The sequence below is a fragment of the Marmota flaviventris genome, chromosome 10 (assembly GCF_047511675.1).
Source record: "Marmota flaviventris isolate mMarFla1 chromosome 10, mMarFla1.hap1, whole genome shotgun sequence".
In the NCBI taxonomy this organism is placed as follows: Eukaryota; Metazoa; Chordata; class Mammalia; order Rodentia; family Sciuridae; genus Marmota; species Marmota flaviventris.
This window is the reverse complement of record NC_092507.1, coordinates 19,453,097-19,470,799: the sequence shown is the minus strand read 5'-3', so window position 1 is coordinate 19,470,799 and position 17,703 is coordinate 19,453,097. Positions and strand designations below refer to the sequence as shown.

Below are 17,703 nucleotides of genomic sequence, written 5' to 3'. Positions count from 1 at the left end.
TTGGTGGGATTAAAATTAGTACAACCACTATGGAAATCAATATGTAGGTTCCTCAAAAGACTAGGCAGGGAACCACCACAGGACCCAGCCATACCACTCCTTGGTATTTATCCTAAAGAATTAAAGTCACCATGCTGCAGTGATACATGCAGCACAACTCACAATAGCAAACTATGGAATCAGCCTAGGTGTCCACCAATGGATGCATGGATAAAGAAATGTGGTATATATACACACAGAGTTTTACTCAGCATAAAGAAAAAGAAAATCATGTCATTTGCAGAAAAACGGATAGAACTAGAGACCATCATGTTCAGCAAAATAAGTCAAACGCAGAAGGTCATGGATCCTGTTTTCTCTTATGAGGAAGCTTAGAGAGGGAAAAAGGGATAAAAAGGTGTGGGGTGGATCTCATGAAATCCAAGAGATCAGCAGAGGAAAGGGACAAAGAGGTGGGAGGAAGGGAGGGAGGGGGGAATTATATTGTTATTTGTGCACATGTATATGTAACAACAAATCCCATCATCATGTACAACCATAATGTACCAATAAAAAAGTGGAAAAAATAAAAATTTCCACCAAAAAAAAAAAGAATGCAGGTTCTAGCTGGGCATGGTGGTGCACACCTGTAATCCCAGACACTTGGAAAGCTGAGGCAGGAGGATCGCAAATTCAAGGTCAACCTGAGCAATTTAGTGAGACTCTGTCTCAAAATAAAAAGAAAATTAAGGGCTGGGGATGTGGCTCAAGTGGTAGCGCGCTTGCCTGGCATGTGTGCGGCCCGGGTTCGATCCTCAACACCACATACAAAAAAAAACAAAGATGTTGTGTCCGCCGAAAACTAAAATAAATAAATAAATATTTAAAAAAAAAAAAAGAAAATTAAAAGGGCTGGGGATGGAGTTCAGTGGTTGAACACTTGCCTAGCATGCCAGGCGTGGTGACACAGGCCTTTAATCCCAGCAACTTGGAAGACTGAGGCTGGAGGATCACAAGTTAGAGACCAGCCTCAGCAAATTTAGTGAGGCTCTGTGTCAAAATAAAAAATAAATAAAAAGTTCTGGGGATATAGTTCAGTGGCAAAGCATCCACAGGTTCAATCTGCAGTAAAAACAACAGAAAAAGGGGGTGGGGGGGGCGGCGGCTAGGGCCGTGGCTCAGTGGTAGAGCACTTGCCTAGCACATGTGAGGCACTGGGTTCGAGCCTCAGCACCACATGAAAATAAATAAATAAAATAAAGATATTGTGGGGGCTGGGGATATAGCTCGGTTGGTAGAGTGCTTGCCTCACATGCACAAGGCCCTGGGTTCAATCCCCACTTCACACACACACAAAAAAAAAGGTGTGTGGGGGAGTGGTTCTAGAACCCGACCTTATGGATTCAAATCCTGGTTCTACCATCTGCTAGAGCCTAAGAAGGTAAGATGGTCACTGCATTTCTTAGGGCTTGTTTCCTCATCTGTGAAATACAGATAAAAGTAACGTATTTCATCAGGTGGATGCTAGAAATAAATGAAATAATGCCTATAAATATATACACTAGCACGTAATTGGTCTACAAACAAGCAATTGTTATTATTGGGTCCTAATTTTTAGCAAAACTGTGTTTTACACCCCCAAGCATTTGTATAGTGGCTCACTCTATAAAGAAAACCCTTTCTGCCTTCTCACTTTGGCAAACTCCTGGGCTTCTTCCAGGACTGATTTTTTTTTTTTTTTTTTTTTTTTTTTAATTGTACAGGGAATTGAAAGGAGTGCTGTACCATTGAGCTACATCCCCATCCCTATTTATTTATTTATTTAACTTTGAAACAGGGTTTTCCTAAGTTACTGAGGCTGCCTCAGCCTCCTGAGTCACTGGGAATACAGATGTGTGCACCACCACCCAGCTTCAGGACTAAATTCTGGTGCCACCTCCTCTGACCACACAGTCTCAAGTTCTTCCCTCGCTCCTCTATGCACTGAGCACACTGCAGGTTAACTCACAAAGTGATCATGGCCTCTCCATCGTCAGCTCCTTCGTACCTAGCCAGGGTCCAGCATGTAGTTTGTCAAATGAAAAGTCAACTCAGCAACAAGAGCAAATAGGCCAGAGCAGGTTGCATTACTCCCATTTTTCAGATCAAACTTAGAGTTAAGGGACTTACCTGAGGTCCCTCAGCTACAAGGCAGCAGCCATGGGACCATAACCCAAAGTCATGTGGCTGCAAGGTGAGATTCCTGACAACAAGGGATGGGAAAAGGATGTAGGTATAACAGAATTTGTAGATTTCTTAAGCATTTGGCCTGGATGATTCAGGGGACCCTCCTCCAGGCCATCTGGCTTGGCCTCTGGCCTGGCTGCCATCTTCATGGGACTCCAAGCCTCAAAGAGCTGATACACAGGTCTCTAGAGGGGAGACGGCAGCTCTAGAGAAAGGACTGAGTGGTACTGAGAGGACCGCAGGAGAGCCTGGGTCCTAGAAGGCCAGGGCCACCTGTCCTTCTGGCCTGATTGCCACTTGGGATGGTGGGAAGAACACAACTGTGCAGCCATCAAGACTTGGCCACTCATTTTGGAACTACCAGCCACTTACTCTGACCTTGGGTCTGTTACATCACTTTTCAGATCCTCTGTTCCTCCTCTGTACCATGAGGGCAGGTCTGTTGTATTGACAGCTGCCCTCTATTACTTCGAATGGTAACAGTACTTGTCACCTAAGTGCTGAATGAATGAATAAGTGAATGGGGACAATGATGTTGACCCTGAGTGTAGGACACTGTCTAAAAAAGCCTAGTACAGGGAAGGCTATTGGGCCTCTTAGAGGCTGGAAATTCACTCTCCTCCCTTTTCTTCAGAGAGCACTCATGAGGACAGCTGCCCAGGACCCCCAGACCACTGCACCCCCTCAACCCTTTCAAGAGATCAGAGATGGCTTCCAACAGACATTCCTCCTTCCCACCCAAGCAGCTCTGTCTAGGGGAGAGGGACTCAGGGCAATGTCAAGAGAAGCCGGGCAGCAGATGGAGAAGGACAGCAGCACGTGCCCCAGAGTCAGGAAGCAGCCCCAGGAGCTGGGTTCTGAGCCCAGCACTGGCAGCCCTCTGAATGGCCGGAGGCTGGGGGCCAGGTGCCAGGGCACTGCCAGCCCTCAGCAAAGGCTGGACAAGGGCCCTGCGGAGGAGGACAGTCTGCCAACATCCGGAGGCACTCTTGGAATACTGTCCACCTGGGTTGGTTTGAACCCAGCCCATCCCCATCCTTGACTCCCCCAACTTGGCGAAAGACAGCAGGAAATCTGGGTTCCAATTCTGGCCCTGACATTAATTCATGTGCCAGTTCTGCTGTCCAAGTCCCGTTGTCCCATCTGAAAATGGGGTGAATTCCCCAACTTAAGAAATTATTGTGAGAATTAAAATAAGGTGACACAGATAAAGCAGGGTGGGTGGCAGATAGTAAAGCTTTGTAGGTAGCAGGACCAGGCCTGGGGACAAGGCTACTACTTTCAGGAGGGCCAGGGAAAGCCCAGGAGGACTCCTCAACTACACTTTCAATGAGTTTTCTCCGCCTGGGCCGGACCCTCGGCCAGGCCCTGCCTCCCAGTACCTCATTTTCGGTAGTATCACAGGGAGGGTGGGACAGTCCAGATCCCAGGCCTCTGCCAAATGGCCCCACCAGCCCCTCATCTGCCTCTTTCCTGGCCAGGAGCCACCAGCAATGGTGCCTGTACCTGCAGGTCAGGCCACTGTATCGCTTACATGTCACCTGGGCTAAGAGAACAGCGAAGCCCTGTTCTCCAGTCAGAACAGAGGAACCGGCACCCTGGCTGCCCCGTGGCTCCTGTTACTCAAACAATAACACCCAGTCGCCTGGCACCCCCATGAACCGGGGGAGGGAGACAGGCGGCAGTGCGCAGAGCTCTGCACCCTCTCAGGCCCAGAGAACAGAGCTTGAACCCAGCTCTTGCCACTGCAGAAACAGAGGTCCAGACAAGCTGAGGACTGACTGAGGGTCACACAGCATTTCCAGGGTGACACTCTTGGAGAAAGCATACCCCCATTCTCAGGAATTCACCAGTCTTCTCTCACAGAATTCAGGTAGAGTAGTACTCAAACTTAGAGGAGTTTCTGGATTATACCGGGCCCCCTGGTGAAGCTAGTCCTTGCCTCAGGATTTTCCAAAGAGAAGCAGGAAGTGATTTCCTGGACCAAGAATCCCGGGTTGTACCTTCCCTGCTAGGAGAACCCAAGGGAAGTTGCAGGGTGAAGTTCCTCCCTAGCCCTTCCCGCTCAGCTCTACATTCTCTCCAGGCCCAGGTTGCAGGGGCCTGCCTGGGCAAAGGAACCTGCCTTTGAGCACCCCCCAAGGCCCTTGTGCCACAGTCCTACTGTGCGTGTGGTAGGGAGAAGAGGGGCCGCAGAGGGCAGTGTTCCTCACCTTGGAGGGTGAGTCAGCGAGAGAACCTCTGAGCAGCCTTGTAGGGCCTGTAAAAACCCCATGGCAGGGATCCCAGAGCAATTTACTCCAAATTGCGCCTTCAGGTTGGTTACCTAATCCTGCCTCGCCCACCCTCCAATAGCCTGTGTTGGCCATCCCTTTAAAGGGGCAGCACACTCTGGGTGCTGGGGACCTGGGGTCCTTACCCTGATCTTCATCTGTGGTTCTGAGAGGCAGGACACACTGTGGCTGCCCCCGGTGGGAGAATAGAGGAGGGGACAGATGCAAGCACCAGGGGCTCAAATCAGGATCCTGGGTCAATTGAGGTATCCAATCCTCTTTGCATACCCCCAATGGCTCCCCTAAACTTGGAGTATCACCTGCCTCCTGCCTAGCATGAGGGAAAGTTTTCAGCTTGATGGTTCCAGGCTTGACCTTGATCCTGGGGTCACAAAGTAAAGGAAAAACTGGCCTTCTGAATGCTTAGGACCTGGCCCTAAGCACCCTTACCCCTCCCTCAGAGGACAGGAACTGCCACTAGTAGAGACTGGGTGGCAGAAGCCTCACTCCCCAAGGGCTCAACCCTTCCACAGGGAAGGAGGCAGACACAAGGTCTTCCCCCTCCAGGAATAATCTTCAAAGGTCTAAGGGCCTTCCCCTCCCTTCTCCACATTCTGGGGTGAGTGACACAGGTGTCCTCTGGCTGTGGCCTCAGGGCACAAGGAAACAGGAATCCCAGTCCCAGAGGGGTACTGTCATCCCACATTCCACAACTGCCAGGGGTCCAGAGGGACAACCCTTCTAGAATCAGCAGCAGAGAAACAAGGGGAGCTCTTGTGAGAGGGCACAGGGATAAGTGGGGGTTCCATGATCCTTGTCTCTATTAAAATCAAAGACATCTGACCCAAGCCCTGCCCATTTGCACTAATGGAGAGAGCGCGACAGCTCCCAAAAGATGCCGGGTCCTAGGAGTGTGGGGTGAAGGGGACCAGATCTCAGTGCCCCAAGGGATCAGCTCTCCTGGCTAAGGAAGGGAGCTACTCAGCGTTCGGCAGAACTGTCCTCTGCACACGCACACCCGGGGCACACGGGGGTGGAGCCCGATAGTGGGCAAGAGATCGGAGGGCACTCGCGCCCTCGCGGGCGTCCGCCGGGCTGCAGCGGCGCCGCGAGCCGCCCCGCCCCTGTGCGGATCCGGGCTCGCCGGCCGCCGGCGCCCGTCCCCCGCCCCGCTCACTCACCTCCGGGTCCAGCGGCACCAGCTCCATGAGCGGCCAGGGCTCCTTGAGCTGGGCGAGCGGCATTGCGCCGCCGCTGGGCCGCCCGCGCTCCTCCGGCGACCCCGGCTGCGCTTCCTCCGGGCCCCGGGTTCCCTAGCTCAGCGCCCCGAGCCCCGCGCGCCCCAGAGCCCCTCGCTCTGGCTGGGCCGTCCGCCGCTGCCGCGGCACTCGCACTTCGGCTCCCTCCGTCACCCGGCGCCGCCGCGCCCATTGGCTACCTGCGTGGGGGCGGGGCTGATGAAGCCCCGCCCTAGCCCCCGCGGCGCGGCATTCCCGGAGCGGACCCCCGCCCCCGCCCCTCGGAGCCGGGCCCCGCCTCCACCTCGAGCCCCTGGCCCGCACTCGGCTCCGCCCACGAGAGGCCCTGCTGGTTCTTCCCTCCCCTGGCTTGTCCCCTGCGCAGACCCCTCTGGTGCCACCGCTCTCCTGCACTCAGCTCATTGGGAATCCCAACCCAGATGTTCCTTCCTCCAGCAAGGAGGAAGCCCATGTCCCCACCCACCTACATTCACAGGGTGTCCTGAGTCTGATCCAGGCGGAGACTTGAAAGGAGCCTGGACCCTGCCCTTCTTAGGCCCACACCCCACCAAGCCCTCTACAGTCCCCATCCCCTCTACAAGTTCCTGCCCAACACGGAAGCCCGCACTGGGATCTCCAGGTGAGCTCCGTGCCCCAGCCTCAGGTAGGCTCTTCCTCTTCTGTCAAGACTCAGAGCACCCTCCGGGTGATTTCTTAATGTGCATTTTTTGCAAAGTGTTGTGCCCTGTCACTTGAGGGAGCTCCTTTCAACCCAGGTCTGACATCTCTTCAGCTGCAGACCCTGCTCAGGCTGGTCTGAGCCTCCTGCTCTGGGAGGAAAGCCGGGTCCAGGGTCCAGCCTTCCAGGATCAGTCGGTGCTTGCTGGGACTTGGAGTATACGACCAGGAATCGCCCTGGAGAGATTCAGCCTCCACATAAAAAGGTCTTGGGGTCCAGGTGTGACCTGGCTTATTCACATGTGAGGGAGCAGAAGAATGGGTTTGCGGGTTTCACAGGCATAGACTTTTGGTCAGTTGTGTGCAAAGCTGCTCCAAGGCAGGGGGGAGGGAAGGGAATGTTTATCAACAGCCTCCTGTGGGCCTAGGGTATAGCTCAGTGGTGGAGAGCTTGCCTAGCAGTGCCCTAGGGCTCCTTCCAGCACCAAAACAACAAAAAGGCCAGGTTCCACCAACAGGTGATATCCTGTTTTTTTTTTTTTTTTTGCTCTGGTTCTAGGCATGGGAAGCAAGTTCTACCATTGAGCTTCACTCCACGTGTGATTTCCTTGAATCCTCACCACCGTCTAGTTTTTTGGGTGTTTGTTGTTGTTGTTTTGTACTGGGATTGAACTCAGAGGCTCTTAAAACCCTGAGGTATACACCCAACCCTTTTTATTTTTATTTTGAGATAGGGTCTCACCAAGTTGGAGAGGCTGGCCTCAAACTTAAACTTGCAATCCTCCTGCCTCAGACTCCTGAGTCACTGGGATTATAGGCATATGCCACCTACCTGGCCTACCACCATATGGTTTGCAAATCATGAAACTAAGCCAGAGGCTCAGAAGGATGAAGCCACTTACCAGCAGGTCAAGAGCACACTAGGGATTAAAAAAAATCAAAGTGGAGGCTGGGGATATAGCTCAGTTGGTAGAGTGCTTGCCTTGCATGCACAAGGCCTGGGTTTAATCCCCAGCACCACCCTCCCCCCCCCCAAAAAAAAAAGAAAAATCAAAGTGGTGCTAGGGCTGTAGCTCAGTGGTTGAGTGCTGCCCGGCATGCATGAGGTCCTGGGTTCAATCTCCAGCACCACTAAAAAATATAAATGAATGAAAATAAAAATAAATTTTAAAAAATCAAAGTGGATAATGATTTCTCCCCAATCCATATGCTCTTATTCCTTGTCCCCAGGATAGGACCCCCCCCACCCCCACCCCTGCACTGTTGAACGGACCTAATGTGAATTTTGAGTGGAAAGGACTTTAGAACCCAATGAATCCAGATTTGAACCCTGGCTCTGCCCCCTCAAGATTGGGAAAGTCATATGAAGATGTGAATTTGGTGTCAACATACCTTATATATAATCAGAGATATGATAAATAATAGTGTATTAAGAATTGTAATACAAAAATTAATTAATTAATTAATTAAAATTTAAAAAAAAGATTGGGAAACTCATTTTGTGTCTGTGAACTCAGTTTTCTCCTGTGTGAAATAGGAATTAATGATCCCAGTGTCTCAGGTATACAGTAAGAACTAAATTCCTTTTAATTCAACAAATTATTTATGGCTATTAATTACACATCAAGTCCTCCTCTTATAAACCAGGCCTTCTTCTAGATGCTGAGGATATAGCAATGAATAAAACAAGGTCCTTAGCCAGGTGTGGTGTCCCATGCCTATAATACCAACAAGTTGAGAGGCTGAGGCAGGAGGATCACAAGTTCAAGTCCAGCCTTAGTAACTTACCAAGACTCAAAATAACAAATTAAAAAAAAAAAAACAAAAAAAAAAACTGGGATGTGGCTCAGTGGTTAAGTGCCCCTGGACCAAATAAATGAACAAATTAATAAATACATGGTCCTTGCTCACATGGAGTTTGCCTTCATTCTAATTACAGCCATACAGCCAACTCTAACATAGCACTGACTGTGTATCAGGCACTGTTCTAAGCTCTTTTCCTGTATAATACAATCCTTGTAACAACATTAGGAAGCTGGTGTACAGATGAGGACAATGAGGACAGAGAACGTAAGCCTTTCATTCTCGGGGTCCTGCCAAGGTCACACAGCTAGAAAAGGCAAGAGCTAAAAGACTACCAGAGTCTGGCTCCATCTGCCAGTTAGGAAAAGTGAGGTCTAAACTGAAGGCATCCTGGACCTGTACATGACCATCAGTTACAGACAGCACTTCAGTTGCCTGGTGGCAGTTTGTGGTGCTCTGACCCCTGCTGCTCAGGCCTCCAATTGTACTACTTGGACATACTTTGACTACATAATTATCGGTTGTTTTTGTGAATACCCAAATTTAATTGGATATCCTGGTTGGGGGCTTGTTTGTTTTTCACAGTACTAGGGATGAACCCAGGGCCTTAACACATTCTAACAAGCACTCTACCACTGAGCTACACCCCCAGCTCTTTTTATTTTGAGACAGAGTTTTGCTGAGTTGCTCCTGTTGGCCTCAAACTTTTAATCCTGCCTCAGCTTCCCAAGGAGCTGGGATACAGGAGTGCACCATCACACCCAGCTGGTCCTGTGTTTTGTTTAGTCTGGTAATCCTACTCAGGGCTTCAAGGAGATTGCACACACGTGCCAAATGTCCATCTTGCAGCCAGCCTTATTTAAGTGATACTTACAGAGGAGGAGACATGGAGACCCAGAGAATGAGGGCAGCGGGCTGGTGAGGGAGGCCAGCTGAATGGGCAGCAGTAGAGGAGGCTTTGGGGAAAGCTGGAGTGGACCTGCCTTCACTCCTAGGGCCCTGACCCTCTTCCTTCCCCCTCTCATAGAAATCTCCCTGTCAAACACTTCATCTCACTTAGGGACTGAGTAGTTGATTGTGCTTTCAACTTTATGAATTTCACATTTCACCTCCTAAGTCCCCTCTCCCCAAGGATGTTGGAGAGAAAGTGGGTCATAGAGGAGCCCATATACTAGAGGGCTATATCTGAGGCACCTGGGCAAGTCAGCAGAAAGCTACAAAGAGAAAGCCATAGCCTTCAAAGTGCTGCCACTGCTTTAGCAGGACCCAGATCTCTAGGCTTCAGCCACACTGACTTTCCTTTTATTCTCCAGCCACAGGCCCTTTGCACATGATACTCCTCTCCTCCACAGTCACTTCCTACAGGATATCTTCCCTCACCCCCCTGTTACACAGACCCAAAGCAACAAATACTTCTCCACGATGCTTCTGGTAGTTGTGCTTTTACATGCTTTTATGTGATTCCTTGATTAACATCTGGCTTTTCTATTAGACTGAGCTCTGAGAGGGTAGTACTTCCTGGCTCCTCATTGTCTTGCCAGCACATAGGTGCTCAAAGAGAATAAGATAGAATTGGGGATAAGGGTGTAGCTCAGTGGGTGAATGCATGCTTAGCATGGACAAGGCCCTGGTTTCCATCCCCAGCAAAACACACACACACACACACACACACACACACAGAGAGAGAGAGAGCGAGAGAGAGAGAGCGCTAAGCTAAGTGATATGTCCAGCATCACCCAGCTGAGAAACAGTGAAGCTGTTTGACCCAGGCGCTCTAACCCCATGTTCTGGGGTGCTCCACTCTGAGTGCTGGATATTAATAATAGGGATAGTACTGGGGGTTAGAACAGGCTGTTCTGGGTGGTTACTTGAAGTGTTTGTTAAATGGTGACTCATGAGTATGAAAGGACTTGCTGGACAGTGAGTGTATTATCTATACCTGTTGAAGAGGTGAGGAGCAGGGAGCAGGGGCAGAGGGCCAAGTCTGGGTCCCTGTGCTGCAGCCTGGGCGTATATGCAGTAGCGTTCAAGAGCACAGGGTCTGAATGGGCTCCACCCCAGGCATCCAGTCTGTCATTACTATTCTTTCTTGGCCTCTCAGTAGAAGAGGGTCTTGGGACCCCACATGTCTCCTAGCAGCAGGTGGGACATGGTGAGGTGAATAATCACAGTGGTAGTTACCTTTAAAAAGTGATTACACTATGGCCAGGCATGGTAGTGCATACCTGTAATCCCAGCAGCTCAGGAGGGAGGCTGGCTGAGGCAGAAGGATCATGAGTTCAAAGCTAGCCTCAGCAACTTGGCGCCAGGCCCTAAGCAACTTAGCGAGACCCTGTCTCTAAATAAAAAGTAAAAAGGGCTGGGGATGTGATTCAGTGGTGGTTAAGCATCCCTGGGTTCAATCCCTAGTGCAAAAAAAGAAAAAAGATTACAATATGCCAGAACCGGGCTGAGTATTTAAATACTCATTTAAGTGATAATCATCAGTACCATGAGGGCTGAGAGAACTGTGTGGCCTGCCTGAAGCTGAGTATCATGGGCAAGAGCTCATCAAATCACCTCAACAAGGCCATGAGACAGAAATTACTGTTACCACTTTTCAGATGAAAAAACTGAGGCTCAGAGAGGAAGGGGATTGCCTGTGGTCGGATCAGACAGCAAGTAAGTATTGCAGTGAGAACCCAGTTCTCAGACCTCGAAGTCAGTGTTCTTACCACTTTACCACACTAATTCCAGAAGGGGGTCAGAGGTACTCAGTGTTCACAGTGGGACACAGTGACAGGGTGACGGCTAGGTCTGAGGGATGGGGCAACCCTCCTGCAGCTTCCCTATCACACTACTAATAAAACCCGAAGCCTTTGCCATGGCTGCAAAGCCCCCCAGGACTGGCCCCTGCTCCCTCTGCACATCCTCTCCCACCTCAACCTTGTCCTCTCTGTCCTGCCACCAGGCACCCTTGCTGCTCACTGCACATGTCCCATAAGCCCCCAACCCAGGCTTTGCTCCTGCAGTGCCCCCCACCTGGAACATTCTTTCTCCAGCTCTCAGAGTTCACCCCCTCACTTCATTCATACCTCTGCTCCAATGTCACCTCTTCAGGAAGGACATTCTTGACTATCTCTACAGAAGCTCTCCATGGACACCATCTCCCGGGGTGTTTTTTCCCACCCATGGCCTGCCTGTCATCCAGCAACCATCTCACATATTCACCTGTTGGCTTCCCTACAGGATTTACAAAGCTGCACAAAGCAGGACCTGTCTACTTGGTTTACTGCTGTCTGCCTGGAGCACCTGACACATCGCAGCAGGTCAAGATCTCCTTGTGGGACCGGGGTTATAGCTCAGTGGTGGAGCGTTTGCCTTGGGTATATGAGGTACTGGGTTCCATCCTTAGCACCACATAAAAATAAACAAAATAAAGGTATTGTGTCCATCTACAATTGAAAATATTTTTAAAAAGAGAAAAGATTTCCTTGTGGATGGAACTGCACAAATCTGAGCTCTAATCCCTCCTCTGCCACCTCTTAGCTCTGAGCCTCAGTTTCTGCATCTGTTAACTAGGGGTGGTTATGAGTATTACGTGAGATCAGGCAATAAAATAGCTGTGCTGTGCCTGTCACATGATACATGCTCACTGTGAATGGTAGGTAGCAATCAAAGACTCTTCCTTCCCTCCATATTTTTCCCCCTGCAAATGAGGGAAAGAGCAGGAACCTGAGATCGGGTTCACTGGGCAGATTCTCCGTTGATGTGGGATGAAGAGAAGAGGCTGTGGCTTGGAGAAACTCTCATGACCGTGATCACAGAGCTGGTAAAGAATGAGGTCAAAGAAAGGATGAGAGAGGAAGAGGAGGAACAGAAACCTGTACGCAGAATGTCCCAGGGCTGCAGTGGGTGGAGGAGAGTAGGTGGTAGAATTGGCCAGTGGGCTTCTGCAGGGGGAAGTGTCATTGACATTGACCTGGAGATGGGTGAGGCAGAATTTTGCTGCTGCCAGTTAGAGAGGAGAGGAGGTGACAGGAGAGAGAACCCCATAGCAAGAAGAGATGGAATTAGAATTGGAGTTAGAAGGGGTAGAAAATATAGCAGGTGGTCATCAACAAGTACTGGACACTAATCACTTGCTGGGCACTGTCCTAGGCACCAAGGATATAGCCAAGGAGCAGACAAGAGGGTTTCTGCTCTCCAGGGTAGAGGCAGGCAGAACCCAGTCCACAGGCCAAAGCTGGCCTACTGCTTTTATATGCTTGCAAAACAAGAATGCTTTTACAATTTTCAAATAATTTCAAAAATCAAAAGAAGAATATTTCATGACATGTGAAAATTGTATAGAATTGAATTTCAGGATCCATAAATAAAGTTTTATTGGAACACAGCCACGCTCCGTTTACGTATGGTCTATGCTTCTTTCTCACCACAACAGCAGAGTTGAGTAGCTGCAACACAGACCATATGGCCTGCAAAGCCTAAAATATTTACTAGTTGGCTCTTTAGAAAAGAAAGTTTGTTGGCCCCTGCTCTAGGAACTTATGTTCTCAGTGGGGGAGACAGACAGTCCAACAAGCAGGTAAACTCATTTCTGGATACCTCTGAGAGCCCACCGACCTGGGCATTTCCTCATATCCTGCTCCTCCCAACCTTCCCCTAGCATGAGGCTTCCTTACACTGCAGGGCAGCCCAGGTCATTGTGATTAGCCTTCTACCTCTAGGTCAAGAGAATCTAGGCTTTTCTTTTCTTTTCTTTTTTTGAACTGGGGATTGAACCCAAGGTGCTTAACCACTGAGCCACATCCCCAGGCCCTTTTTTTTTTTTTTTTTTTTTGAGACGGTCTCACTAAGTTGCTTAGGGCCTCACTAAGTTTCTGAGGCTGGATTACAGGCGTGCACCACTGCCCTCTGGGGATCTAGGCTTTTCTAAGAAGGAAAAAATTACACTCGGGGACTTGCAAGGTCCAGTACCCACAAAATCCCCTTCTTCCAGATCCTGGATCCTGGAGCAACTTCTGCATGATTTGGCGTGAACATCATCCCATTTGTCAGCAAGGTCTGCCAGGGGCAGGGCACCTGGGCTGTGCTACTTTACAGAATGTACTTCACAGGTCTGCCTCCTGGAGCCCTTGCAGGGGTAATGCATGGGTAGGGTTTATGAGTCTCATTTCCAGGTGAGGAAACAGATCTGACCTGACTTACCCACGTCCCATAGCTGAAATAGCATATGGAGCCAGAAATGGAAAGCAGTAGAATGTTAGTTTTGGAAGGGGCCTTTGGGATTGTCTTAGCCCGAGCTCAGAAACTGCTGGCCTGAGGCAGAGGTGAATCAGGTAAGGGTGGTGGTGAGTCTGCCATGTGCAAGAAATAAGGTATGCATTGTCTGTAGAGAATTTTAAAACGTCAATGAAACTGGGTAGGTCTGCTTTTTATTATCACCATGCCCTGGCAGTTCTAAACAATGTTGGTGATTTGGTGATAAAATTGTCCTTCCAAAAGAGATTTTTTTTTTTGGTGGGGGGTACCAGGGATTGAATCCAGGAGCATTTAAACCACCAAAACACATCCCCAGCCCTTTTTATTTTTTATTTTGAGACACTATCTCACTAAATTGCTTAGGTCCCTGCTAAGTTGCTGAGACTGGGTTTGAACGTGTGGTCCTCCTGCCTCAGCCTCCCAAATTCCTGAGATTATAGGTATGTGCCATCATGCCCAGCCCAAAGACACCTTTCTTTCAATCACAGTTCTAAATAACTGCTATGATTACAGGGAACATTAAGAAATATATATATATTTCAAATTAATACACATTTATCATCTTATATTTAATATATAATACATTCCAGTGGAGGCTAATTTGGAATTTGGAGAACTCTCATTGTTTTGTGGCTGACTGGTCCCCAGTGCACATGGACTCAGCTACAAACTTTTGTTTTTGTTACTGGGAATTGAACCTAGGGGCACTTAAGCACTGGGCCACATCCCCAGCCCTTTTTATCTTTTATTTTGCGACAGAATCTTGCTAAATTGCTTAGGACCTCAAATTGCTGAGGCCAGCTTTGAACTCACAATCCTTAGTCTCCTGAGCTTTTGACAGTTGCTAATGGGTGGGGATCATTCAAGCTCACTTCAGGAGCAGTTCATGTCCCCGTAGACCCACATTTAAACAGAAGTTCTGAAATCAGCAATAACACAGAGAAGAAGCTGGGATGGTGGCGCACCCCTATAATCCTAGCAACTTGGAAGGCTGAGGCTGAGGGATCACAAATTCAAGGCCAGTCTCAGTAGCTTAGCATGACCTGGTCTCAAAATAAAAAATAAAAGGTTCTGGGGATGTAGCTTAGAGGTAGAGTGCACCTAGGTTCTAGGAAAGAGTTTTTTTTTATTGTTGTTTTAATTTTTATACAGAGTTTGGGCTGTATAAAAATCTGCAGTACAGTGTGTGTTTAATGTGTGTGGTCTGAGTTTCATCTCAGCACTGACATCTACATCCCCATTTTTTTTTTTTTTTACTGTGTTTACTTACTGGCTGTTGTTTTACTTATTTCATGATTATTATTGAAGATCATTTTCTAATGGGGGATAAAATATGATCCACGTGTGTCAAATACACTAGGTATGAAATTGGTGTGAAGACAAAAATAGGACCCACAGACACCAACATCACCTTCTCCACAACAGTCATCATTACTCTTTCACTGAGTACCCATGAGGTGCCAGGCACTGTTCTAAGGTTTAACATGGAGTATCATCTCATTTTAAATTTTACATCAAGACAAGATTCAACAGGGCGGAGTTACGGTGAGGTGAGTGAGGCCAAGTTATACAATGTCAGGTCAGATTCTGTCTTTATTTAAAACGTAGGACTGGGCACAGTGGCACACACTTGTAGTCCCAGCGGCTCAGGAGGCTGAGACAGGAGGATCATGAGTTCAAAGCCAACCTCAGCAAAAAGCAAGACACTAAGCAACTCAGTGAGACCCTGTCTCTAAATAAAATATAAAAGAGGGCTGGGGATGTGACTCAGTGGTCAAGTGCCCCTAAGTAAAATCCTCAGCAAATTAACGAGGCCCAAGCAACTTAGTAAGACCCTGTCTCAAAATAAAAACATGGGGGGCTAGGGATATAGCTCAGTTTGTAGAGTGCTTGCCTTTCATGCACAAGGCCCTCAGTTCAATTACAGTAGATGGGGTAGAGAGAGAAGATGGGAGGGGAGGGGAGGGGGGATAATAGAGGATAGGAAAGGTAGCAGAATACAACAGTTACTAATATGGCATTATGTAAAAATGTGGATGTGTAACCAATGTGATTCTGCAATCTGTATTTGGGGTAACAATGGGAGTTCATAACCCACTTGAATCTAATTTTTTGTGTGAAATATGATATGTCAAGAGCTTTGTAATGTTTTGAACAACCAATAAAAAAAATTATTCACAACAACAACAACAAAAAAAAAGGCCCTCAGTTCAATCCCTAGTTCCCCCTCCCCCCCCAAGAAAAGATGGAAAATAAAAAAATAAAAAGGACTGGATGTGACTCAGTGGTAAAGCACAGCTGGGTTTAATCCTCAAAACCAAAAAAAAAAAAAAAAGAAAGAAAAAAAAGGTTGATATTTTGTTCATCATACATTTTTGGTCATTATTTTTGGTTTTTTAAAAAATATAATTTTAACGAGCTGGGCATGGTGGTGAATGCCTATAATCCCTAGCAATTCTGGAGACTGAAGCAGGAGGATTGCAAATTTGAGACCAGCCTCAGCAATTTAACAAGACCCTGTCCCAAAATAAAAGACAAGGGGGAGGGCGGGGCTGAGGTTGTGGCTCAATGGTAGAGTGCTTGCCTAGCATGTGTGAGGCACTGGGTTCGATTCTCAGCACCACTTATAAATTAATAAATAAATAAAGGTCCATCAACAATTAAAAAAAAAAAAAACCGGGGCTATACCTCAGTGGTAAAGAGCCCCTGGGTTCAATCCCCAGTACTACAAATATACATACATACATAAAATTTATTTAAATGGGATAAAAAGCCCACTTGGAAGCTGGGGTATAGGTAGAGTGCTTGTCTAGCCTTTATAAGGCCCTTGGTTTGATCCCCACCTCCTAAAAAGAACAAGTATAGGCATCTGGGCCACTATTTCTACTTGGTAGCTACCATGAGGAGCAGAGTGGCATCTCCTTTAGATGATTCCCAGTCTGCACCCTGTCCTACTGTGTTAACTCCTCACCCCTTTCATTATTTAAGGGACTTGCCTGCTCTTGTGGACATCTGAATTTGGACCTTTAATTTGTTCACTTCACAAATGGAGGAATCCAAGCCCCAGAGAGGAAGAGGCTTGACAAATCACACAGCAGCTTTGTGACAAAACTGGGCTCCAAGCCAGAACTTGCACAGCCCCCTCTGTGACAGGAGACAATTGAGTGACCTTGAATGTGATGGGAGCTCAGAAAGGGAGTTTCCCAGCCCAGATCTAAGCGAACTCCTATTTCCTGAGCACCTCCGGAAGGCTGGCACGGTGGTGGCATATCTATGGCCCCCATTCATGTGGTCCTGCTAACAATCCTGGCCAGTCAGCACTGACCACCTGTACATTACAGGGACTGTGATGCAAGGAGGTATGTGACTTTCCCAGGATCTCACAGCAAGGCTGTGCCAAGTCTGTCTGTCTTTCACTAGCTCATGACAGACCGGAGAGACCTAGCTCCTCTTCCCTTCCTGGGGCGGCCCCTATCACTCCTGCCAGGATCTTCTTGGGCTGAGGCTGGAGTCATCCCTGGCTAAATTTCCTCTTTTTCTCTGAGACAGGGCAACCTGACAGCCAAGCAGAGATTGCAAAAAATAGCTACCATATGCCAGACAAGTACGAGACGCTTTTCACAACACATCTATCCCCTTCTTTGTGCTTATTTTTATTCTCTAAAATTTCACAGTTAATATATTTTTACTTCCTATATAAGAAATTACTTGATGTAGGCCTGGACATGATTCTATAGGTCTAGAGAAATCAGGGATAGTAATCACATCTTGCAGTTGAGGAAACAGGCTCAGGATTGCCCAGGTCTCACAGTAAAAAGTGATAGAGACAGGACAGGGTTCTGTCTAACTCCAAGGCCTGTGCTCCACCCCACATCTCTGCCTTTTTATTTTTTAAATACTTTTACTTTCTACAAAGAAATGAATTATAAGGTCCCCTCCCCCACGAACTGGGCCTTGAACCCAGGGTCTCATACATGTTAGGCAAGTACTCTACCACTGAGCTACATCCCCATCCACAAAGCCATACCTCCACAAAGAAACAAAGAGGCAAATTATAAAAACACATGGGAACTTGGTGTAGTGGCGCACGCCTATAATCGCAGCAGCTTTGGAGGCTGAGCTGGAGGATCAGAAGTTCAAAGCCAGCCTCAGCAACAGCAAGGCACTAAGCAACTCAGTGAGATCCTATCTCTCAATAAAACACAAAATAAGGCTGGGGATGTGGCTCAGTGGTTGAGTACCTTGAATTCAATCCCCAGTAC

At 48.2% G+C, this 17,703-nt stretch overlaps 1 protein-coding gene across 1 annotated transcript in view; it reads right to left on the bottom strand.

Moving 5' to 3' along the window:
- Window positions 1-5,737, bottom strand: part of Rps6ka1 (ribosomal protein S6 kinase A1) — a 41,445-nt gene extending 35,708 nt beyond the window's left edge. Inside the window, exon 1 of the mRNA XM_027937131.2 lies at window positions 5,660-5,737. Coding sequence (XP_027792932.1) covers window positions 5,660-5,722 — 63 coding nt within the window. The 5' untranslated portion in view covers window positions 5,723-5,737. The remainder of the gene's footprint in view (window positions 1-5,659) is intronic.
- Between the last annotated feature and the right edge of the window lie 11,966 nt (window positions 5,738-17,703).